At 52.5% G+C, this 23,754-nt stretch overlaps 8 protein-coding genes across 8 annotated transcripts; 6 read left to right on the top strand and 2 right to left on the bottom strand.

The window, feature by feature from the left end:
• Window positions 1-515: 515 nt before the first annotated feature.
• Window positions 516-4,154, top strand: Z517_08676 (uncharacterized protein; the record flags this gene model as incomplete). The annotated part of the gene is made up of 1 exon (XM_013427191.1): window positions 516-4,154. One exon carries the CDS (start codon window positions 516-518, stop codon window positions 4,152-4,154), a length of 3,639 nt encoding a protein of 1,212 aa, XP_013282645.1.
• A 1,024-nt stretch (window positions 4,155-5,178) lies between these two features.
• Window positions 5,179-7,311, bottom strand: Z517_08675 (tRNA pseudouridine(38-40) synthase; the record flags this gene model as incomplete). The annotated part of the gene is made up of 3 exons (XM_013427190.1): window positions 5,179-6,694; window positions 6,750-6,950; window positions 7,067-7,311. 3 exons carry the CDS (start codon window positions 7,309-7,311, stop codon window positions 5,179-5,181), a joined length of 1,962 nt encoding a protein of 653 aa, XP_013282644.1.
• A 505-nt stretch (window positions 7,312-7,816) lies between these two features.
• On the top strand, window positions 7,817-8,888 carry Z517_08674 (uncharacterized protein; the record flags this gene model as incomplete). The annotated part of the gene is made up of 2 exons (XM_013427189.1): window positions 7,817-7,939; window positions 8,058-8,888. 2 exons carry the CDS (start codon window positions 7,817-7,819, stop codon window positions 8,886-8,888), a joined length of 954 nt encoding a protein of 317 aa, XP_013282643.1.
• A 1,548-nt stretch (window positions 8,889-10,436) lies between these two features.
• On the top strand, window positions 10,437-12,780 carry Z517_08673 (uncharacterized protein; the record flags this gene model as incomplete). Its single annotated transcript, XM_013427188.1, has 5 exons — window positions 10,437-10,553; window positions 10,613-10,781; window positions 10,832-10,947; window positions 11,009-11,437; window positions 12,106-12,780. 5 exons carry the CDS (start codon window positions 10,437-10,439, stop codon window positions 12,778-12,780), a joined length of 1,506 nt encoding a protein of 501 aa, XP_013282642.1.
• A 3,046-nt stretch (window positions 12,781-15,826) lies between these two features.
• Window positions 15,827-18,269, top strand: Z517_08672 (uncharacterized protein; the record flags this gene model as incomplete). The annotated part of the gene is made up of 3 exons (XM_013427187.1): window positions 15,827-16,249; window positions 16,314-16,432; window positions 16,502-18,269. The coding sequence occupies 3 exons, from the start codon at window positions 15,827-15,829 to the stop codon at window positions 18,267-18,269; spliced, it is 2,310 nt and encodes a 769-aa protein (XP_013282641.1).
• An 884-nt stretch (window positions 18,270-19,153) lies between these two features.
• Z517_08671 (uncharacterized protein) lies at window positions 19,154-20,604 on the top strand (the record flags this gene model as incomplete). Its single annotated transcript, XM_013427186.1, has 3 exons — window positions 19,154-19,568; window positions 19,667-20,228; window positions 20,421-20,604. 3 exons carry the CDS (start codon window positions 19,154-19,156, stop codon window positions 20,602-20,604), a joined length of 1,161 nt encoding a protein of 386 aa, XP_013282640.1.
• A 258-nt stretch (window positions 20,605-20,862) lies between these two features.
• Z517_08670 (uncharacterized protein) lies at window positions 20,863-21,486 on the bottom strand (the record flags this gene model as incomplete). The annotated part of the gene is made up of 2 exons (XM_013427185.1): window positions 20,863-21,287; window positions 21,342-21,486. The coding sequence occupies 2 exons, from the start codon at window positions 21,484-21,486 to the stop codon at window positions 20,863-20,865; spliced, it is 570 nt and encodes a 189-aa protein (XP_013282639.1).
• A 1,737-nt stretch (window positions 21,487-23,223) lies between these two features.
• Z517_08669 (uncharacterized protein) lies at window positions 23,224-23,519 on the top strand (the record flags this gene model as incomplete). Its single annotated transcript, XM_013427184.1, has 2 exons — window positions 23,224-23,383; window positions 23,440-23,519. 2 exons carry the CDS (start codon window positions 23,224-23,226, stop codon window positions 23,517-23,519), a joined length of 240 nt encoding a protein of 79 aa, XP_013282638.1.
• Window positions 23,520-23,754: the final 235 nt, after the last annotated feature.

Here is a 23,754-nt window from a genome sequence, read left to right as displayed (position 1 = left end):
GAGGAAATTGAAGCGCCAAAGGGTTACGACGGTGAATTTTGGGAGCACAATGGGTCTGGCTAATTGGCGGGACACTTTCCAAGGTATTTTAGTTTCTCTAGTTTCTTTTACTGAATAAGTAGTAAGTTAAAAGCAGTTATACCACTGGGACATGAGTTTTCAGGTAGTTTGGGTTTTCCTTCTGAACACTTGGCTGTACCCGAGTAGAGATGATAATAAGTCCAAAAAGAGCAATAAACTCAGCCTCGTTGCACCCATACAGAGTCCCTGACTAGTCCCAATAAGGTTAGAGTTTTTTTTGGCGAGGCTCTGCTATCGATAAGGGTTGGGGAGACTGCGCAAAGAACTTTTTTTAACTGCACCATCTCGAAACTCGAATTTCCGCTCAGTCTTCGTGGGCGGGCAGCGCTGGTGTTAAGAGTGCTTTCTTGTTGTACCTGATTTCGTCACTTACATTTCGAGTGATCACACTGCATGAGCGACTTTTTGGCGGTCATATTTGATCAGCTAACACGATGTCGGCGACAATGACACAGACCAGCACCAAATGGTCGGTAGAGTACGACACTGTCCGCCGCCATAAGCTCTTCAGAAACACGCCGAAAGATCGCAGCGCCTTTCCTGCGCTTCAGGCCGCAGTGAAGCCGCATATTGAGTCCTTTAATGCTCTATGGGACGAAAACCTCATTGATGCTGGGCTCAAAGACATTGGAATCCACACAGTTGTCGATGGCGATCTGCGAAACCCGAGCCGTGCGATTCAACGCAATAAGCTTGACCTGAGAGTGACGGAACTCATACTCGAGAAACCTACCCTCCCTCCAAGCAACAAATTCAGCTTTGAAGACCGCAACATATACCCATCCGAATGCCGGGAGCGGCACACAACTTACAGAGGAAGATTAAGAGCCAGATTACAGTACAGGTTGAACAATGGCGACTGGCAGGAATCAATACGGGATCTTGGACAGATGCCAATCATGTTACGGTCCAACAGGTGTCACCTCGAGAAGTTCTCGCCCGCACAGATGGTACGCCACAAGGAAGAGTCTGAAGAGATGGGCGGCTATTTTATTGTCAATGGGAACGAAAAGCTCATCCGCATGCTGATTGCGACAAGGAGGAACTATCCCATGGCCATCTCGAGACCGGCGTTTGCTGCGAGAGGCCCTACCTTTTCGAAGCTCGCGATCCAGATTCGGTCTGTACGGCCAGATCAGACTTCGCATACCAATGTCCTCCACTACCTGACAGATGGGAATGTGACATTCAGATTTTCGTGGAGGAAGAACGAATATCTGGTTCCTGTGGTCATGATCCTCAAAGCTCTAGTGGACACAAACGACCGTGAGATTGCCGAGGGCATCATCGGCGCGTCGTCCTCTAACAGAACACCCAGCTCCTTTGTCGCCGATCGGACTGAGCTCCTCCTGCGGACATACAAAGCATACAATCTCAAAACGAGGACACAGACACTGGCATATCTCGGAGAGAAATTCCGACCGGTTCTGATGCAGCCTATCACCATGTCTGATGAGAAAGTGGGCGAGGAGTTTCTGAGGAAGATTGTCCTACCACATCTCGGCAACGTCGACGTTACTCCCGCTCAAAATAACGACAAATTCCAGCTGATTCTGTTCATGATCAGAAAGCTGTACGCGCTTGCTGCAGGCGATTGCGCTCTAGACAATCCCGACGCTGTTTCCAGTCAAGAGGTTCTGCTCGGAGGCTTCCTGTACGGTATGATTTTGAAGGAAAACATCTACGAATGGCTGATGGGCATCGGTGCTACGGCTCGAGAATGGCTTCGGGCTAAGAACGACGCCAAATTCACAGATCCCTCATTCGAGGCCGACTTCCTTCCGAAAATAGTCAGGAGGACAAACGAAAACATTGCAGGGAAGCTGGAATACTTCCTCTCTACAGGAAATCTGGTCAGTCAAACAGGGCTCGATCAGTCTCAAGTATCAGGCTATACAATCATGGCCGAGAAGATCAATTTCTATCGGTTCATCAGCCACTTCCGGTGTATACATCGAGGTGCCTTTTTTGCGCAGCTAAAGACCACGACAGTACGCAAGCTATTGCCGGAGAGTTGGGGATTTCTCTGCCCCGTTCACACTCCAGATGGGGCTCCATGCGGTCTTCTGAACCATCTAGCCCACCAGTGTCAAGTCCAAATCAAGCGGATTGATACTTCAGGTATTGAGAAAGCGGTCGTGCAGCTCGGACTGGCTTCCGTGCCTTCAATGACTGTCAGCGAGAGTATATCGGTCCAACTCGATGGTCGTATATTGGGTTACTGCTCTGCAAAGAGGGCGAGGGAAATTTCCCAGCTTCTCCGACATTGGAAGGTGAATGGCCAACACAGCATTCCCAATGAAATGGAAATCGGCCATGTTCCTACCTCGAATGGCGGTCTCTATCCCGGCTTGTACCTCTTCACTGATCCGTCGCGGATGCTACGACCTGTCAAGTACATTCCGTCAGATAAACCCGACTACATTGGTCCGTTTGAGCAGCAGTACATGAACATTGCTTGTGTGGACGCGGACATCATACCTAGTTTGACAACTCATATCGAGTTCAAGCCGACCAACGTCCTATCAATCCTTGCGAACATGACGCCTTTCTCGGATTTCAACCAGTCGCCTCGAAACATGTACCAGTGTCAAATGAGCAAGCAAGCAATGGGTACTCCTTCGTCCAACATGATGTGTCGAACAGACAACAAAGCGTATCTGCTCCAGACTGGGCAGACGCCGGTCGTAAGACCTCCGTTGTACAACGAGTACGGCCTGGACAACTTCCCCAACGGAATGAACGCCGTCGTGGCCGTCATCTCATACACAGGTTACGACATGGACGATGCCATGATAATCAACAAGTCCTCTCACGAACGAGGGTTCGGCGATGGTGTCATCTACAAGACCAAAGTGTACAGGCTCAATGAAGATTCAAGGGCAGCGCGGTCAAAGACCGAGATCAAGTCTCTCTTTGGCTTTGCAGAAGGCGACCCGAATATCTCACCCGAGGCGGTTCAAGCGCTCGATCCCGACGGCCTGCCCGCCATTGGGACCAAAGTCGGCGAGGGATCGATCGTTCTCGCCTACCACAGTGTCATGTTCGATCCGTCCGAAGGCAAGCTGAAGAACCTGGACGGAAACACCATGTACTTCAAGTACAAGGACGCCGAGGAGGCGTACATTGACCAAATCAGACTGATTGGTGCCGAGACGGGAGACCAGCCCTGCCAGGCGATCAGTATCAAGTACCGGATTCCGCGACGGCCCGTCATCGGCGACAAGTTCTCGTCGAGGCATGGCCAAAAGGGCGTCTGTTCGATGCTGTGGCCCAGCGAGGACATGCCCTACAGCGAATCAGGCATCCAACCCGACGTCATCATCAACCCGCACGCCTTTCCCTCTCGAATGACCATCGGCATGTTCGTCGAGTCCCTGGCCGGCAAATCTGGAGCCCTCCACGGCCTCGCGCAGGACTGCACGCCCTTCTCGTTCGACGAGGACCACACGGCGGGTAACTTCTTCGGCGAGCAGCTCCTGCAGGCCGGCTACAACTTTTACGGCAACGAGCCCATGTACAGCGGCATCACGGGCAAAGAGTTCGCGGCGGACATTTACATCGGCGTCGTCTACTACCAGCGCCTGAGACACATGGTCAGCGACAAGTTCCAGGTGCGCACGACGGGGCCCGTCAACGCCCTGCACGGCCAGCCCATCAAGGGACGAGCAAAGGGCGGCGGCATCCGCGTCGGCGAAATGGAGCGCGACTCGCTGATCGCGCACGGCTGCGCGTACCTCCTCCAAGACCGACTCATGGACTGCAGCGACAAGCAGCGCGCCTGGGTCTGTCGCGCCTGCGGCAGCTTCTTGAGCACCATGATGGTGCCGAACCAGTTCACCATCAAGCGGCGAGGCGGCAGGGTCGAGCCGAGCGGCATCGTGAGGTGTCGGGCCTGTGCGAGGCCCGCGACGTTTGACGATGCGAAGATTACCGTGTGGGAGGACGGGGCGGGAAGGAAGTTTGTCGGCGGTGATGACACGACCGTGGTCAACGTGCCTGGAGTTTTGAGGTATCTGGATGTTGAGCTGGCGGCCATGGGGGTGAGGACGACGTTTGAGATTGAGGGTTAAGCTGGTCGCATAACGATACAATTAGGTTTTTTTTTCTCGACGCTACAAGTGAAAAGTGAGGAGAAGAAAGTCCAGCCGCCCTTCTTATTATTATTATTACATGGTAACCACTTCCTCCTTGCCCAGCTAGCTCTGGAGGTACATGACAGTAGCCTGGTTCTCGAACGCGCAAGACATACTGTACGCGTATTAACATTTGTCTCACACCGAAGAGACAGAGAGAGACAGAGAGAACAAACTTACACTCGTGGTCATGACCGCGCAGGGATTCAGCCTCGTCTGCATGCCCGGACAGATTTGGAACGCTTCCCACAGCACCGTTCCCAATAAGGACGACCGCGAGGACGCAGATGATAGAGAGCCGAGAGCGGCGGCGGCGGCGGCGGCGGCGGCGGCTGCGAGTGCGATGGCGTGCATGAGCGTCCGAATACCTGAAGGGGATCGCGAGGAGGAGGATCGGGAGGAACAAGAGGTTCGGATTTGAGTTTTGAGTCCGAGTTCTGCGCAGTCATGTGCGGGTTTCGTGAACGGGGTAGAGACAGACAATGAGCAGGAGTGGGGGACGGATGGCGGTAGCGCTCTCAGATTCTCAGTCTGGCTCTGGAAAATGCGTGTCACGGTAAAGCCATGGGATTTGAAGAAAGGTACTCGGCGCAGTACTGTAACTAGGCATGTGATATGGCACGGTATAGGGACTATCGAACGACAAGCCTAAAAGACCACCAAAGAAGTCCTCACTACGGTATGATAAGTAGAGTAATGTGCTTTGTTAGACATGCTTACAGACTTACTGATAGAAAGGCCTCAACCATCTCTCTACGTACCCAGGTACACTCGTCAACGGTCAACCCCTACCAAGCATAACGAAAGGCTCAAATACTTTCTGTTGTACCGCAGTCATGAGTATGCGCAATGCAGCACAAGAGAAGAGTGGCTTGACAAGATACACTATCAATAGGTACTCTCTAGTCATGGCCATGTTGCCTTGTAGGCCTCAAAACCCACGCTTTTGAGGAGAAAAGCTTCAGCCTTCGTCACCATGGTTATCCTTGACAGTATTTTCCGCATCGCTGTTCTCGTCGTCGACACCGACATCCCCATTATTCAACAGTGCGTCCGCACCCTTCGTCTCGTCTTTCTCGATCGCCCCAACCAACGGTTTCGTCCTTGTTGCTTCGATGCCGCCTGAGGTGACAAACAAAAAGGGCTCGCTAGGAAAGTTGTCGACGTGATTGAAGAAATTGCCAAAGATGTTGTCCTTCTCCTCGTCCCGGTACATGCGCTCGTAAATTTGTTCCTGCTTAAACTTGTCCATCTCCTCCTTGTATTTGTCAAAGTCGATGGCTTCTTTGGCGAGTGAGTCTTTGGCACGCTTGTTGTATGATTCGAATACCGGACGTTCGAGCAGAAGGCCCAAGCTAGGCGCTTTGGGGATGGACAGCCTGTCAGGTCCCATGCTCTCTACTAGTCGCTTAGGCTCACATCCACAACGCACGACGAGCGCGACCATCCCGACCATCTTGCGGATCTGGTGCATCATAAAACTCTGCCCGTGCACTTTCATACTCAGCCACTCTGTTCCGTTGATAAGGATGGGCGTCCTATTGACAAGGAAGGATTTGATGACTCGCTTTGCGCTGGGATCCTTGAAAGTCTTCTGAACGGTGTAGTTGTGAAAGTTGCGTGTGCCCACAAACAGGTTGAGTGCCTCTTGGATCCGGTCGAGTCGTTCAGGGGCAATGCGGTAGGCTCGTTTGGCGGCGATATAGGCCTGCCGGATCCGCTTCGTAGCTTCTTCGAGGATACGCGACCGCGGTAATTTGGATGGATCTGTTGGGTCTTCTGTTGGGGAGGTGTCTTCTTCGTTGTTGTTGCTGTCTACAGGAAGCTTGCCTTGCGATTCTGCACCTTTGCCTTCCGCTTCTTGCAGCAACTCTAGTTTAGAAACGTCTCCTTCAACCTCCGTAGTCGTGGGAACCGACAGGTCTGCACCACTGACCCCGTCGTAGTCACCTTCTGTTTTCAGCCACAGTGCCTTCTCCAGAATGGCACGAATCTCTTCGTCGTATTCCGCCAGAATCGGCTTGATCATCTCCTCGTCCACCTGTTCCCAGTATCCCAATACTTCTTCCTGTCTCTTTCTGTACCCGTCCACGTCACCCTTCTTCTCTGCCCATTTTTCACAGTTCCTCGCAAGAAAACTGCTCGGGTGTGGTGGTAGGAAGCTGTGTGTAGGGATGAGATACTCATATATCCGGGAGTCGACCAATTGATAAGCACTGAAACTGTTACTGGTCCGTTCATACCCCCAGACCCGAATTTGGGGGACCAGGTTTTCGTTGATCTTCTTCACTATGTCTTCGTCTTCAATGATCAACTTCAGTGATATCACGTTGCCGGCGGCATGGACACCCTTGTCGGTGCGCGCGCACCGCACAAAGGAAGACTTCTTGGGATCGTCAGCGTTGGCTTTGGATATGGCGCCGGCCGCAACGAAGGCTTGGAAGAGGTCTCCTTCGATCGTTTTCTGGTCATGCGCTCTAAACCCCATGGGAGTCAGTCTATAGCATGAAACAGTCGCACCGTCAACCTTACAGTTGCATCCCCTTGTAGCCAGTTCCAGCGTATCCAATAAGGACAGCAACCTTCTTTTTAGGTCTTCTCTCCTCGGCCGCAAGCACCTCCTCGCTGAACTTCGTAGCGTAAATCGGTAGTTCCTCCTTGCCTTGGTCGATGCGTTGGCGTTTGGCGGCTTGCTCGTCATCGTTCCGTTGGCGCTTGTCTACTTTGGTCTTACTTAGCAGGTCAGTCTTTGAAGATTCCCGAGAAAATGTGAGAAATGACCGAAACAAACCCCTCGCGGACTGCCTCTATATGTAGGTTCATTCTGAAGAGAAAAGGAAAAAACTTACGCCCACTCCTTCCTCCCCATATCTCTCTTCTTGCCCTGACGACCTCCTCGACCACCTCGGGCATCTCGCCTTGTAGCGCCATTCTGATTCGAACGTCTTGCATCTGAATCACCTCCTTCCTGTTCACGAACATGCGCTGCTCCACTTTGGTGAGAGGCTGGAGGCTTCGACTCGGACTCGATGCTGGTGGTAGAGGGACCTTCGGGCGCACCTGGCTCCGGGGCCTTCGAAATGCCAGTCTCCATATTGGCGACCTGTAGAACATGAAAACAAAAGACGAGGCTATCACATTGGTCGAGGCTGCATACCTATTTTGAAATTTCTTAAGCCTGGTCCAACAAGCGCGGAATCGGATTGGACGAAAGCATTCATGCCGCTTCTTCCCGTAGGTGAAATGCCCAGTCAGCCATAGTCTCGTAGTTCCGCGGACGCGACAAGTCATTCGCCCATTATTACCGTAAATGGAATGTGACACCGATTGTGCGTTGCCGTTTTAGGGGTAACTATCGCTGCTATAGTTGAGCTGTGACGTTCGTATCTTTCAGGTGAGAGAGGATAAACCCCGGTTGTTCACTCGGAGCGGTAATGACATTCGATGAGGAAATAGTGACCAACATCGTCAGATAGAGATATATTCAAGTCCTTCCCACCTATCTCCGCAACTTTTTCCTCCCATACAACTTTCCATCTGAGCGCACTCAAACAATTTGATCCAAAGGAAAAAAGAAACCCCATCAGATACCAAGAAAAATGACATACACAACTTCGGAGATCACAGCTCTGCGCATCTATCCCATCAAGTCATGCCGAGGAATCTCTCTAAAGTCGGCGAGATTGACCAGGCAGGGATTGGAGCTGGATAGACGATGGATGGTGAGTCCTCATTCTCGACCAGCAACGCCGCTCTTCCTCCGAGAAATGCATGACACCCAAACGCATGGTGCAGTTTCCCTACCGGTGATGGCTGACGATACATGGTGGAGGCGTTTAGTTCATTGATAGCAGCAACAAATTCATCACCATCCGCACAAAACCACAGATGACATTGATCAATACCGCACTTGATCACGACTCGGATAGCCTAGTGATAACCATAGGCCACGACACGGCCAAGCAAGTCAAGGTGCCTATTCACCCTAGTCAGGAGTGGCTCAGTGACAACACCAAAGAAGTTTCGGTCGACATCTGGGAGTATATCACCGACGCCTATGCGTACACGGATCCAAAGATATTGGGTCTTTTCCACGAGTTTTTCGGAGAAGAAGTTCGCCTGGTGATGAAGGGTCCTGAGCCAAGGATATGCTCCGGCAATGGCTCTCCTGACCGATTAGGACGTACAGAAAGCGTCAATTTTCCGGACGTCCTCCCTATTCAGATCGCGTCTGAATCATCGCTTGCCGAACTGAACTCGAGGTTGAAGGAGAAAGGCGAAAGCGAAATTACCATTGAGCGGTTTCGCCCAAACATCATAATCAAAGGTGGAGAGCCGTGGTCCGAAGACTCATGGAAGAAAGTGCGAATCAACGGCGACTCTTCGTACTGGACTACACTCACAGGCGGCAACTTACATGCCATTGACGTTGATGTGGTCGCGAGATGTGCTCGCTGCACGGTACCCAATGTCGATCCCGATACCGCAGAGAAGGATGCCCACCAGCCTTGGGATCTGTTAGTCAGTTATCGCAGGGTGGATGAGGGCATCAAGTTCAAACCCTGTTTCGGCATGCTATGTTGTCCAAGGAATGAAGGGAATGTTGAAGTAGGAATGCGATTCGAGGTCATGGAGATTACCGATGCGCACAAGTATGTGAAGGGGTTTTAGTCCGTTCAGCTCGTAAGATGGAGGCCCGTATTCAAATTGGAGGGAGCTATGGTGAAGGCTCGTTAAGTCCTGGTCACGATTTTTTTTTAAGTTCATGTTGATCAGACAGATTTCGAATAGCACACCACGAGCCTACTGTTGTAGGTCAACGACTTTTAAGGTCTTCAGTCATCGAACTTTTGTGCTACTCTGAGATTTCTTGGTACCCGACAGCCACTTACCTCGATTTGCCCGCTGGTCCGATAAGGAAATTGTTGTCACTTCTTTTCCGTGGCGACAGGTCTGCCGTGTTGGTGCACCCTATTTCCCTGGTTCCTGGCTGTTTGCAACATTCCCATCTCTTTTCTTCCCCACCGGAAGCGAGGTCCGAGCTGGTGGTCTTGGATGCGACATATTGTTGCATCAGCAGTACTACCGCATCAGGCGAACGAGAGGTCCCGCCGTGACAGCATGCTGCATGATAGCTTTGTGAGTTGACGGCACAGACAGCTCCTTCCCACCGACCGTTGGATTGGCCCAAGCTCAAGCTTGTCCTGTAGCCACAAGCCAGCTTGCAGCGAGTGACAATTGGCGGAGTGCACATGCTAGCGGGCGGCTGGAGCTCTCTTTTGCGTCGCATCAGCACCGATCATCGATCGCAAGCTCCCAAATAGGTGACGACAGCCCCCAGAGAAGAGCTATCTCGAGTGAGGTGAAGAGAGGGGACCCAGAGCTCTCTGAAAGGTTATAATTGGCCCAAGTACCTGACTAGCTACACAGCTGGAGAGCCAGTAGGAAGAAACGTGAATGCAAGAATGGAATGTCATCGATCAGAAGCCATGCTGGGCAGCCAACACAGTGGTGTGAGGGCGGTGGGGGTTGATTGGAGGCTGCGGTTGTCGTTCCTGGTTTGTAAGGGCATCGGAAGCCCGGGACCCAGGAGGTAGAGACGTCTGACACTGCATGGCGAGCTTCATGGACTGCCCAGCGAACCTGGTCGATGCTGTCTGACATTGCTGGATTTCGCGCGGTTTGGCTGGTGATGCCCAAAAGTTAACGGGCGTTGGCGCTTGGAATTGCTGCAACTTGCTGAGCTTATAGAGAGGGGAACCTCCGGAGAGCAAGGGAAGCTGCCACTGCCAATTAAAGCCCCTAAAGCGACCAGGGCAAGCTCTTCCCTCCCAAGCGACAGAGCTTAGGGTAACTAGGGAGGCTCACCCCTCAATCCGAGCTCAAAGCTCTTTTTTCTTTCTTTGATCCATCCCACCAACTCTCAATCAATCCAAAATAACCCTCTCCTCTCGTCACAATCGCCATCCTCTCCTTCTCTCCTCCTCGTCTCCTTGTACACTCGTCAAAACGGCCAGCAGTTGACTCTGTTGTGTTGCGTCTCCTTTGACCCTATTCTTCCCGACGAGCAAATCATGTGAAGGGGGACCCATCATTACGTCGGTTCCCTCCAAGCTCAAAAACAGCCAAGCTTGTTGTGGACTGTCCGATCAATGCCGCCGACCTTCGTCCTTCTCTCCTAAAACTCGCTCCTGCGGTTAGGGTCAGCGCTGAGAGGCAATGCCGCCCAAACCTGCCCTCACCAGCTCTTTTCTCGTGTCGACGGATGCAGAAAATGAGGTTGTGTGTCCGCTCACAAACCAAGATGGCTCACAGTGCAGAAAGAGATGCATTGGGGTGCGCTCATCCTAGCCCAATTATGCGCGTCGCCAAATGGCTGACCCGGACTTTTGCAGGAAAAACGCTACCGGTCGATGCAAGAACACATTCGACGCGCCCATCCAGATCACTATATTCCCAAGTTGCCTGCTACAGAGGAGAGTTTCCAGTTGATGATCAGCACTCCTCCCTCACAACGCCCACATGTCCAACCAACTTCCACCCTTCCTGCCCTAAAAGGCTCGTGTACGTTGGTTCTATGAATTCCTCCCTTGCTCATACTGAGAAAGATGCAGCGGTTACGAGTGGACTTTTTGAACAACCCGGAGCAGGGGCCATGACTGCGCAACCTCCTGCGGCTGCCAATGCTGCTGTTGCCCTCACTCAACTCCACAATTGGGATTCCGATTTTGTAAGTATCACTGGAAGACCAGACATTGCCATAGGCAGAACTTTGCTCATTCGCACACCAGGATGTTTTCCCAGACTCAGATTACAAGCGCGAGACGTCGGGTCTCGAACTGCCCTCGTTACGCGCCCAATTTCATGAAGATACCCTGCCACCGTTCCAGCCTACCCGGCCACGCGAACTATTACCATCCATTCTACAGTCCCCTGGTAGTCGATATTCATCATTACCACCTATCCAACGACGTGGCGAGAGACTTCCGCGACCCCGAAAACCGTCAATGGGTCAAAATGCGCGCAAGGGCAAGCACGAGCGCGGAAAATCTAGGGAATTTTCGGCCAAGGATTTCTCCCGACGACTGAGCGTCGAAGGCCGAAAAGCAATGTCTGCCGAACCACCCACAGCGGCGTGGGTTCAAGGCAAGAGATGGGAAGATCTGATCGAGGCTGCCACGAGTGCTACTGAGGCTGATGATGATCGTGATCTCACTCCCGTAAGTCAGACGACATTTTTCGATTGTCCTCTGTTTACTTGCTGCTGCCAAGAGATCGAAATTCTGTAGAGAAACCCCCCGGAGGAAGGCCCCCCAAGAAAGGGTATATTGTCTTGTACTATTTTACTGTCACTACTATTGCCAAAACCAACAAAACGAAACGAACGACTGTCATGTCTTGCTATACCCGCACGAAAGGCCAAAAAAAAGGATCCAATGCGAGCAACCGAAGACGACTCCCGGGCAAGAGGAAACTCGTCCCTTGTATCTGTCAATGGTTTATGAAGAGTTGGCGGTCCGAAAAGATCACAAGTGCTGTCTCAAGGACCACAACTTCAATCACGGACCGATTCAATGGGAAGGAGATGACGAAATGCCCGGGAGAGAGACTCTGGTTGTGAGCGGAAGAAATAAAAAACCCAGCATTGGTTTTTTATTTTCCTTGGTCAGGCCACATGCGAGTGATGAAACCATCCTTTTTTTCTGTGGCGGTCGGGCCAGGCGACTGAGACGAGCCAGAGCCAGGGGGGGTTCCTGTCACCGAAAAGTTTATGCACCCTCACTTAATTACTCTAATGTGTACACCAACCTCCTCATTTTCCTTGTCTTGTTCGCGTTAGACTATCGATAATCAACCTTGCTAACATGCCCTTGGCATTCAATTACAGATGCCGCAGTCGCCAAACTTTCCGCCCTCTACGACGGCTGCCGCCACCGCTGCTGGCACGGGCATCGCGCCCACCACCACTACCACGACCGCTCGTAGATTGTCCGCCGCGGACAGCATATCGACCAGTGGGGATGTCAACAAGCGTTCATCGCTACCCCCGGGCTTCCGTCCTTTTGGTCATCACCTGCACCACCCCCAAGCTGGGCGATACAATGCCTCTCCGCTGCAGCGCACCCTGACTCCACCGCCACCAGATGTCCTGGGACCCAATGATCCTGAGCCATTCCCTTCAGTCGAGTCCTTAGAGAGCGCGGGATCCGGTCAGAATTTCCACATTTCAGGTTCCGGCCTCCCTACATCGGCATCATCCAACGATAACACTAGCCCCCTACAGCACCATTCACATCCTTACCAGCACTCACAATCATCCTCCTTTGGCAGCAAATCGGATGTATTGGAGATCTACTGCGCGTCCTGCAGCCGGCCGTGGCTACTGAAAAATGCATTCGCCTGCACCGAGTGTATCTGTGGCGTCTGCAGTGATTGTGTTGGACAGATCATCAGCAGTCCTGTAGTGACGGTCCAACCAGGACTCGCACCGATGCGCCGCGGATGCCCCCGCTGCGGAGTCATGGGCGGACGCTGGAAGAGGTTCAACATTGACATTCGCTGATGATAACATTCACAGTAAGAGGTCTCAAACTAGAACTGCTAGGGTGTTCGTATTGTGTGGGAGGAGAGGGGGGAGAGGCGGGAGGGGATCGTCCTAGCTTCGACTTCCCCCCTGGGCCACCCCCCTGCCCACCTCCCGAACAAGAAGCCAGGAAAAAGAGGCGCGCCCAGGAAGGACCCCTCAAGACGAAGCGTGACTGAGACATAAAATGATCCTGTCAGCCGTAAAATTACCGCAGGCTCCGCTCAGCGCCGAGCCAACCGGACACGACAGGGACGAAAGGGAGAAATTACTCCCTCGCGGAGCAGGCCGCCGAGGAGGGACAATGTTAGACTCTAACAAGAGCAGTCACCGTAGACGAACCCTCCCAGGCATGTATGTAAGAGGAGGACCGGCAACAAGGGCAGAAAGAATAAGCGACGAGTTCCTAGTCCAGCAACACGAACTCTCCCCCCGCCAGTTGAAGGATAGTCGCCGCCCGGAATAGCGCAGATTGAGAGGGGAGGAGATGCACAGGGATGCACAAGCACCACAAGGATGTTTAGGGGAGGTCCAGGAAGGGCATGGGTGGTGTCCAATCGCTTCCACACGCATTTTGTTGCGCAATGGCAAAAAACGTGCGGGATGCCGAGGAGATCCAGGGGCTCAGATTGGACAGGAAGATGGTCGACAAGCCCAGTCCAGCTAGCGACCCTCCCCTCGGCGACTGCACCGCACAGGGCGGGAAATGGGGACTGGCGCAGCCTAGGCGCGCACTGAAGACCAGAAAAACTTGAAACTGACCCTCCACTCCAACGCCACAAAATAACCCTCACTGACCTCATAACGTGCGACTCATGACGATCAGCGTTTTTGGCCTCGGGACCCTATCCATACCTCCGACGAGTGGGAATGCGCAAACTCTGAAAAAACAAGTTGTCTAAGAGGAAAAACAACGCGAGCACTAACTTGTGGAGGGGAGGGGGAATCGCAAGGGAGCCCGCAGGCGGCTTGCAGGGCGTCGGGGCCTTGGCTGCAACCCTTGTGGCTAGTTACGTTATGTATATTCAGCAGCTGACAGAGATAACAGGCTGAGACTCAAACAGCAAAAGGAAAGACCATGCAGAAAGAGAGCATCTTCCTACAGGAGTATCACATTCCACCAACATGCACAAGCCAACCTTTGTAAACGAGGGTGTGGGTTGCGATGGGCCCCCAATGTGGACTCTTTTCAGCACCCGGTTCGCAATGTCCGCCCCCTCCCACAATCGGTGATTGTTTGCCATTGGACCCTCCCTTTCAGCAAATGTCAGAACCCATATGGGGGCCCATAAGACTCCTCCCATCCTACACATGGGGTCTTGAGGCAATAATTCGCTCATAGCGGGCTTGGAAAGATGCGAGAATCCATAATTATGAGTGACAGTAGCGAGTAACGAGTAGTGGTCGACCCATACACGGCGCACACATGACTCTGCGCTTTTTTCCCCAGTAGGATTTTTGGACCCAAGTTACGAGTACGAGTACCCGAGTACCGAGTACATATCTGCGTGCATGCGTTTGTTGTGCGTGGGAGCAAAAGCACTAAAAAAAAATAGTAGGGCAAATCCGAAGATACAAGATACCTAGGTAAATACGAAGAAGATGGTGTGTGGGTCTCGAATAATAAGAAATCTGCGCGCATACATAGAAATTTGTTCACGGGGTTGTTTGCTCATAGCCAGGCAGTGCCAGGCCAGAGTGTTGGTGGCCTCCTTTTCCGATCAGCCTTTCGCATCGGATACGAGTACAATGCTGCGTTGCTGCAACTCCAAACTCCAATCAGGAACGGTCGCGGTTCTTGTCGTGATAGGCGACACCAGATAATCGCCTCTATCCTTCGCCCACAAAATGGTGATGTCTGTGAGTAGACACAATCACGCTTGGTAGACTTCTGAAAACACCAACTGCACCAAAGCGACACTCAAGTCGAAGATGTTCAACAGCTTATCAGTGTGTCATAGCAATCTATCTGAACATCTACTAAATACCTTCCACGCTTGTGATTTCCAGCTTTTCATTGTCCTTTGGCGCAGTCGACTCAACTGTGTCGCATGCAGCATCTGCCAGCCTGTTGAGAGCCCATCCAGCGTGATCTGTCGGTCCTTGGATGAAATAGCTAAGACAGTGCTGTCTGTCCGATAATAAAGGAGGCAGTCCCTTTTTCTCTCATTCTTTTGTTGTCATGAACATCTCCCTGTCCCTTCTGCCTCAAAAGACCTGGATATGTCCCTCTCTTTGTTCGTCACGCTGTACTCGCCGAATAGTCAGGCTTGTGGGTACCATGGGAAAGGTGTTTGACTGGGTGTCAACCGTTTCAGGGACATTCACAATCTGGATGGTGTCTCCTTCTCCCCTTCTTCGACCAGTGTGCGTAGTATGAATACCAGCTTCGATCCAGTTATCAGACGATGATTCCAACTCTTTTTTGTCACAGACCCTAGGGCTTCTTTTCAGGCGTTCTGACGAACAATCGCTGGCTCGTGCATTGGACATCGTGCATCTTGATTCTCTTTGTTTAGCACCTCTGTAAAGAACCGGGAGGGTCTCAGCACGACACTTCGTTTACCTGCATCCGTCGTGATAGAATTCTTATTGTGCATTTCGCCTCGCAGCGCAGGCAATGTCGAGTAGTGCAAACAACTTGCTTTGTAAACACCGAGCGCGCCAGCACGTATGTCGGTCAAAAGTGCACCCGTTCCATGAGGCTGTGGAGCGAGATTATTGCGTGGCATGCACGCGTGGGTCGGCATCGGACAGAGCCTTTCGAGCTCTCCCCAGATTTCGACCATTGTCGGGCTGTATCGGACAACAGCCTCACGCTAAGTGGCAGGCAAGGCAAGTAAGCCGCACGAGGCTCGAGGCTCGCACCACCACAAAAACAACGCTAGTCCCTAATTCGGCACAAGCGTGAACTCGGCTTAACCAAAGCATCACTTGCCGTTCAGTCGCGGGTTTCTTTCACCATCTTCCATCTTTCGGAAGCACGGCATCATCTCTTTCTTGCTCCAACGCGTTGGAAAAAACGATGGCAGGACCAACTGGTGGTCGCGACCAACCTTCCCATGATCCGACAGGCAATTTCACCGGGTCTGGCTCCTCGCATTTCGGTTCATCCTACTACCCTATCGACACTGAGCTGACCAGCATGTCGCCGAACTACTCCATGCCTCCTTATGCGCGACCGATGGAAGAGGGAGTATCTTCAGTCGACAAGATCAACCATGAAGGCGTAAACAATGGCATACCTCTGGGTCAAAATGGCGCTGCAGCCTCCTCTGTGACCGATCCCGCGATGGCCCCTCCGCAGACACCACACCAGGCAACCTTTCCAGTTGGCGCACGGTCAAGCATGGATGCATCCTCTGAGACACCCCAAGACCCTCAAACGGGCGATAAGAGAAAGCGTTCAAAGGCTTCCCGTGCATGCGACGAATGTCGTAGAAAGAAGGTGCGATCACAATCCTCAAAGACCCTGATAATCATTCTTTGGTGCTAACCTACCTCCCTTTCAGGTCAAATGTGATGCACCCACTGAGGTGGACGGCACCCCAAAGACATGCACAAACTGCCAGAAGGCTGGTGTGAACTGCGAATTCGAGCGCAAGCCCATGAAGCGGGGTCCTAGCAAAGGGTCAGTCGTTTCTTTGATTAAGCTTGTCTCGCGACGTCGCCAACGATGGAAGACTAACACGTGACACAGATATATCAGCGCGCTGGCAGAACGAGTTCACGGACTGGAACAAAAACAAAGACAGTCACTGGATGCCGGTCCTGCAGGTTTCGTCGAGAGTTTTTCGCCTGATGAGCCAAGTGGTCCAGGTTTTAATCGTGCTTCTTCTTTCTCAGCTTCCCAAACCGTCAGCCCTTTCTCCAGAGCCGAATTCCAAAGAGATCGCATTCCAAGCACTGGCGGTTGGGGTATCACCTCGATTGCTCCTAATCTTCGATCGCGTGCTATTGGAAGCCTCGCCATCGCTCCCAACGAGACTCTTCCAGCTGCGATTCCTGACGAAGAGTCTAACCCGAAGTCTGAATTTCAAAATTCCTCCAAAACACTTTCGAGTGACATCGACAACTCTCATCGCGCCAAACGTCCTCGCATCCTCGGACCCAACGACGACTTGCCACCCATCAAAATGGAGCATCCGTTTCTGGCCAAGTACTACGAGCAATATCATCCGCTCTTTCCATTGCTTCCCGAAAATAACGTTGTTGATGCGGTGGTCAGCGGCGCTGAAAATGAGGTGCAACACGCGCTTGCAGTCGCTGTCGACCTGTTGCCAGACCTCAGAGCCGGACTCACTGTCAACGGTACCCACGATTCCTCCTTGAATCACGACCTGGACCCAGCCATCAGCCGGCCGACTCCGACCCTTACCTCTACCTACTTTGCAAACTACGACAAGTTGCTGGACTATCTCTGTGGTGGAGCCTATGGTTCGCCAGCAGATCATTCGGTGGAGACCAATCTCTCAATGGCGTGGGCTTGTGCCTTGGTCTCGGTCACCTGCGAGAATGATGTCAAATATCTGGGAGGTGATGAAGACAAGTCCAAGCTACGCCTGCTTAACCACGCTCGACTCATCTTGACGCACCTGCGCGATGTTTCCGCTCATGGTACGATCCCAAACATTTTCTCCGCCCCGGTCGACTTCATCCATACAGTCAACCTGGCTATGAACTGCGTCCTTGTCCTGAGCAAGTTTCACTTCTTGAGCATCGCTCTTAATCCAGCCGAAGTGACTAACCCCCAAAACCTCTCGACCCGACACCTCAATTACCTGGGGCTTACCGTCGAAGCAACGTACATGCAAACCGGCGTAAACCAGCTTGACCTTCTCTCCGAGGTGGTCCTGCCTCGCAACAATGCCGGTGTAGAGTCGAGACTCAATCAGAAGATGTTTTTGCAGCATGCCTTCGAGGTCCACCTTCTCATGTTTGACGAAACTCTCCGAGACTCGGCGATTGTCAAGGAGTTCCACTGGTTCCTGGAGGTGATGCTGAGCCCGTATCAACCACAGACGCCTCCGTTCCCTTCCATTGTTCTCGAGCGTGCCGTCAATCTGGCCCAGGTCCTCATTGAAGATGCAAAGGCGACCTCTAATGCCCCCCGGTACAATCCTCTTGACTTACATACCTGGTCTGTGGCAGCAATCACTCTGTGCGAGGTCGTCACCGATGTGAGCAGTAGGCAAATGGCCGATTATGCACGCAACCACCTTCAGAATTTGCGCACGGAGCTCCAGAAGAAGTCGGATGCACTTCATAAGCACTATGACTTTGAGTGGTTCTATGGCGAAAAGATGAAACACTGGACTGACGGGCTCATTGCAATGATCGACTACGTTCTGGTACGCCCTTCTGCGGCTGACGAGAACAGAAGCAGCACTGTGATGTTGGTCCCGAACTTCGCAGAGATGATGGAGAGAGGGTGGTTGCGAGCTCTTCTTTTCTTTGCAAACAACTGAGCTCTTCTTTGCCTAGTGGAGAATCGAACTCTTCTTTAGTCAACCAACGAAGCGAGATCTTCTTTCCTTTGCAGAAGAATGAGAGATGCCTCTGACATTCGACATGGAGGAATGTTGGACAGATGGTGAATACGCGTTACGTGCACATACATGTACCATAGTGAGCTGGATTATTTCCCAACAGTGAGGGCCATACGTCTCCACGGCATCGAGACACCGAGTCGAACAGAGATTTTGCAGGAGCTGTTTCTACAAGACAAAAAAATGAAGTGAAAAATGAATTGTGTCAAGAAGACAGAGACACTATGACTGAGACATTATTCAACTCCCTTTTCCCAGTCCACCAGGTTTCTCCTCCTGCTGATTCTGTGTTTCTGTTTTTTCTTCCTCTCTCATGCGCTGCTGCCTTTCGATGAGCCGTGGATGTGTGTGTAGGAGGTAACCGAGAAAGGTGAGTTTTCTTTGCTAGTGATGCCAAAGTGAAATCTGATTCGAGTCGACCCCAGCAAACTGCACCAGGTCGTCAAGGATGAATGGCTGACCTCAACCGACGCTTCAAAGTATCCTGATCCCACGTCTCTACCACCTCATCGTCTTTGTCTCGAGAGTGCAGGCAACTGTTGATTCACCTTGCGTGCTCTTCGAACGGATGTATGTCAGATATCGGAGGTCGCCGCCCACGGACATATCCCGACAAGGCCCTTAGTCAATTGTAACGCCAGGAGGGTGTACCCAGGCCTCTGAAAGCTGCTGCCTAAGGCAAGGCATCATCATTACAGTTATTAGGCCGTCGAGGAATATAAAAGAGAGAGAGAGAAATATGGTACTGTCGCCCAGCTAGCGGCCCGTGGTTCAGAAGAAGAGTTGGTACGGCAAAAGCAATCATGTCGACCACATCGCTAGTCGAGCAGCAGCAGCAGCCGCCGCAGGAGGAGCCAGGTTTCGTGAAGCTGGAGCTTCGAACTGCTTACGGGCCCGTCTATCGTAACGTGTCGACGAACCCGCCGCGAGATGCCCGGCCGGACGAGATCCCGTTGATCGATCTCAGCCCCATCTACGGCGACTTCAAAGCACGCAAGGCTCTCGCCCAGACCATCAAGCACGCGGCCGAGAACACGGGCTTCTTCTACATCCGCAACCACGGCATCCCTGAATCCACGGTCGACGCTGCACTAAACGCAGCGAAGACCTTCTTCGCACAACCCGAGGACAAGAAGATGTTGGTGTCCAAGTCCCTGGGGAAGTGGTACAATGGCTATTCAGGGAAGATGACGGCCATGGCCAGTCCCACGGAAGGATGTGAGTTGTCGTGCCCCTTTTCTCACTTCATTGGAGGCCGAGACTTTTGCTCCTGTTAAATGATTTCATGATCTTCGTTTTGACTGGAGCATACACAGTGGACTACCGTGAATCCTTCTCGTGGAGATATGAGCCGCAATACGACCCGGACCCGAAGGACCCTGACGCCGTCCCGCCAGAAGTCCAGCCGTACATCCGCGGCGAGAACTACGTCTGGGAGGGCACCGACCACCTGCCCGGGTTCAAGAGGGACTGCATCGCCTACTGGCAGGAATGCCTCAAGCTGGCGCGGCGGCTGGTCCGCATTTTCGCCCTCTGCCTCGACCTGCCCGAGGACTACTTTGACGCTGTGACGACGTACCCGGGCAGCGACGGCGTCTTCAACTACTACCCCCCGACCATGTCGTCGGCCGAGAAGAAGGACGCCGCCGAGAGCCAGGACGTCGGCCTCGGCTCCCACACCGACCTCCAGTGCTTCACGCTGCTGTGGCAGGACATGAACGGCGGTTTGCAGGTGCTCGGCCGCGACGGCCAGTGGATCAAGGCGACACCCGTGAAAGGCACCTTTGTCGTCAACATCGGTGACTATCTGATGCGCTTGACCAACGATCGCATGAAGTCGACCGTGCACAGAGTCTACAACCGATCCACGATCGACAGGTACCTCTCTCTTCCTCCCACCTTTCCTTCTCCTTCTCCTTCTTCTTCTCCTTCTTCTTCTCCTTCTTCTTCTTCTTGTCATTCTATTCTTTCGTTCTGCTAGCTTGGATGGATGCATTATGTTCTTTCCTTCCTTCCTTCCTTCCTATCTTGGTTCTCTCTCACTGTTCTGACCCTATTTCTTTCTATAAGATATTCGATGCCCTTCTTCTTCGGCTTCAATTTCAACGAAAAGTGCGGCGTCCTGCCTAGCTGCGTCGACGAGGACAACCCCCCGAAGTACGAACCCATCTCGTGTGGCGACTGGTGCCAATTGAGATTTCAGCAGGGCGACATGGATAAGGATAAGGACAAGAAGGTGGCTGCTGTGTACTGAGTGAGCGAGATGAGATGAGATGAGATGACACGTCGAATGCGCTGCTAAGTAAGGATGATGGATCCACAGCCCACAAAGAACTGAAAAGGGAGGTAGGTTACCGGGAAACATAACTTCTCTTGACAAGTAAGTATAACATTGAAAACTTGTCTTAAGATACTTTTTTTTTAACAAGCATGGCACATGGACTCGGGGCAAAGAGAGAACTTCTCAGTCCCGTCCTTGTCGCTAGGATTCCAGCCAACTTTGTCCTGTCCCCTATTTGAGCCCTTCTGGAGCCTTGCCGTTGGCCTCACCAATATCCAGTGCCACCAAAAACCGGCTGACCATGTTGTAACTCGCAACCGTAGCCGTAATCTCAACTATCTCCTGGTTACTGAAACCTGCGGCCTTGACTTCGTCAAACAGGCTCTGGGGGACAGTGACCTCTCGAGTCATGGCGTCCGCATATCTCAAGACGGCCCATTGACGGTCATCGAGCGCTCCCTTGGAGGTCGGGTGCAGTTGTTTCACCACCGACAATTTCTCTTCCGAAAAGCCAGGAGATTTCAAGAGGATTGGGGCATGAGCATTCCATTCGAACCAGGCACGGTTGATCAAGGCAGGACGGCAGATGGCGATCTCGCGGATGTCGTCTGGTAACGAGTTCTTTGTCCGCACCGCGCCGAGGAGGGCGTTCCACCCTGGTAAACTGGTCAGCCTAGAACACTCTGATCAAGAGGCCGGTGACAACAAACCATCTGCGATCTTGGGAGCATGCAAAAGAGTCAAATCCAGCGAAATGAGGCCCATGGCACCCCGGCGTGCTTTGACCCGCTCCAGCACCTCTTGGTCCTCTGGGGAGAGGTTTGTTGGAGGGTTGGGTACATAGTCGAGACGCATGTTGTCTAGAAAATTGAGATTCTCCTTACCGATAGATTTGGGTCTTGTAAAGAAGAGCGGTTAGTTTCTTAAGAATCAAAGTGTCTCCCACTCAAGCAGATTGCGAATATGAAGACTCTTCCATTGATCAATACTCCGAACACAAGTACCCCGCCACCACCGCAGACGACGGTACCCGAGCTTGACCGTGTGCGGGGAGGAATATTGGCTGTCATTTAGTTTCTCCAACGGGGGAACAGCCGCACTTCAGTGGGGTTATTTGGGAGCAACGGCTCGAGCGTGATGGTGGTGTTGGAGTTACCAGTGAACTCTGGATATTGCTCTTCCAGGGCTCATATTCGATTCTCCCGGTGTGACGTGAGGCCGTGTAGTTTGACAGTTATCCATCAGGGATAGTGAACGAGGAGATCAGCGTGGGTAGGTAGGTGGTAGAAAATCGATCAGGCTGCGCAGACTGTGACTTGGATGGCAAGTTTCTAGGGTGCCAGTCAGTGTCTGCGGTGGTTGATGCTGTGGGAATTGTCAGCAGCCCGGCTTCCCGCCGCGCTTTTTGTCCCCAGCGTCGCCCACCTTCAGTGGACAAATAGCAGTTCAACCCAGGCTCTTATTCTCATCTTTCTCTTCTCACGGGGTTTCCAATCTCACTTTTATAATGACTGAAGCTCTGGCAAACGTCGTACAAGCAGGTTTCCGGCGGTGATCCCCGAAGTTGGCCAGCGTGAGACAATAGCAGGTAAGTCCTCGAGCGAATCCAAACATTCTTGATGGCGGTTTAAGCTAGCCAAGTGAACTGGGATCAAGAGCTTGGTGTGTCTATTCGATTTGTCCTGAAGCAAGCCGGCCTGCAGAACCTTGGGAAGACGGAACGTATGGCTACGGCATCGGCCAAAGAAAAGACTTGAAACACTCCGAATCAGCTTATCTTGTTTGAAAAAGGAAGGACTGTGGTGACCGTTGAAACCGAGGGCAAGCAATGCGCAGATCGGAAGATCAAAAGTGCACAAGTTGGCGCGCCCTGTGAGGCGCAGTTGATTTTCCCCGAGTCCGCCGCAGCCTAAGCTTCGAAGCGCTATACAACTTCTCATTTGCCCAGTAGCGACTTGATCCGTGCGACCGCGCACGACACTCGATGACAACCGAAAACTAACCACCATCCCAACGAACTACTTCGCTTCCGGGAGATGCCTGAATTATTGCTAAACATCAAGACTTGATCACTTATCCAGCCAAGCTAAAGTTTTGGCACCTCCTGACTCGAAGAGTGCGAACTTGATCGTCCAATCCTCCACCCTCACCTCATCTTGTCCCTGGGTGCGCCATCACGAGACAAGGCCAAACACCCTCCCCCATCTTACCGTCTTGAGCCATCTCACTCTCCAAGCCATCGCTCTTGCGTCACGTCGGATTGTCCACTCACTGCATCGCTCCTCACTCGTCCTCCTTGAATTGTTATCACCTCGGAAGACCCTATCACCCCCTCCCCTCCCGCCCGTTCCTATCGAACCGGACAGAAAGATCGTGCCTACCTACGAACCCAACTGCTTTGCGCCTACTTAAGCTCGTCCCTCCCCAGACCCAAATCTTCGTCAGCCCATATGCCTGGAATTCGTATGTGTCTCTTCTGAATTTCCTACATCGAACCGCTGTCCCTCCGGTTTCTCGGATTAGTTTTCCCATACCAGATCAAGATCAACATCCCTTTCTAATACGAATCGCTTAATCACAGCCCTCGACGCAATGGACAAGCTCAAGGCTCTCTTCAGGCGCAAGAAGGATAAGGAGAGCAGCGCTGCTGCTACCAAGACAGATACCAATGGTGCTGCTGCCACTGCGAAGCCGACAACTACAGACACCGCCGCCGCGCCCTCTTCCAGCGAGGCGGCCGCTCCTCCTGCCCGTGAGTATATCCCCCCGGTCGTCTCAAAGCCAGCAGTCCTGACTCTCTCTACACAGCCACCGGTACGACTGATGCTCCAGCGGCTACTGATAAGCCAGCCGATCCAGTTCCGGCCAACACTCCCGCTGCAACGTAGGGTGCGCCCAATGCAGACGGACACGATGCTTGATGGATGATTCAGAGCTCAACTTTCTCACACCATCCGCCGGTTGTCAAGATGCGCGCGACCGATATCTGGTCAAGCCTTAGGCCCTCGTTATCCACCCGGCTACTGCCTCCAAGCACCCTCACCGAGTCGGCCCATTTTTGCAAGTTTAGCACTGTCCTTCAGTTTTGTCCCCGAGCGTCTAATCACCCATTATACCCCTTTC

The sequence above is a fragment of the Fonsecaea pedrosoi genome (genome assembly GCF_000835455.1).
Source record: "Fonsecaea pedrosoi CBS 271.37 unplaced genomic scaffold supercont1.5, whole genome shotgun sequence".
Classification (NCBI taxonomy): domain Eukaryota; kingdom Fungi; phylum Ascomycota; class Eurotiomycetes; order Chaetothyriales; family Herpotrichiellaceae; genus Fonsecaea; species Fonsecaea pedrosoi.
Note: the sequence above shows the minus strand (reverse complement) of the source record. Positions and strands in the feature narration are given on the sequence as shown.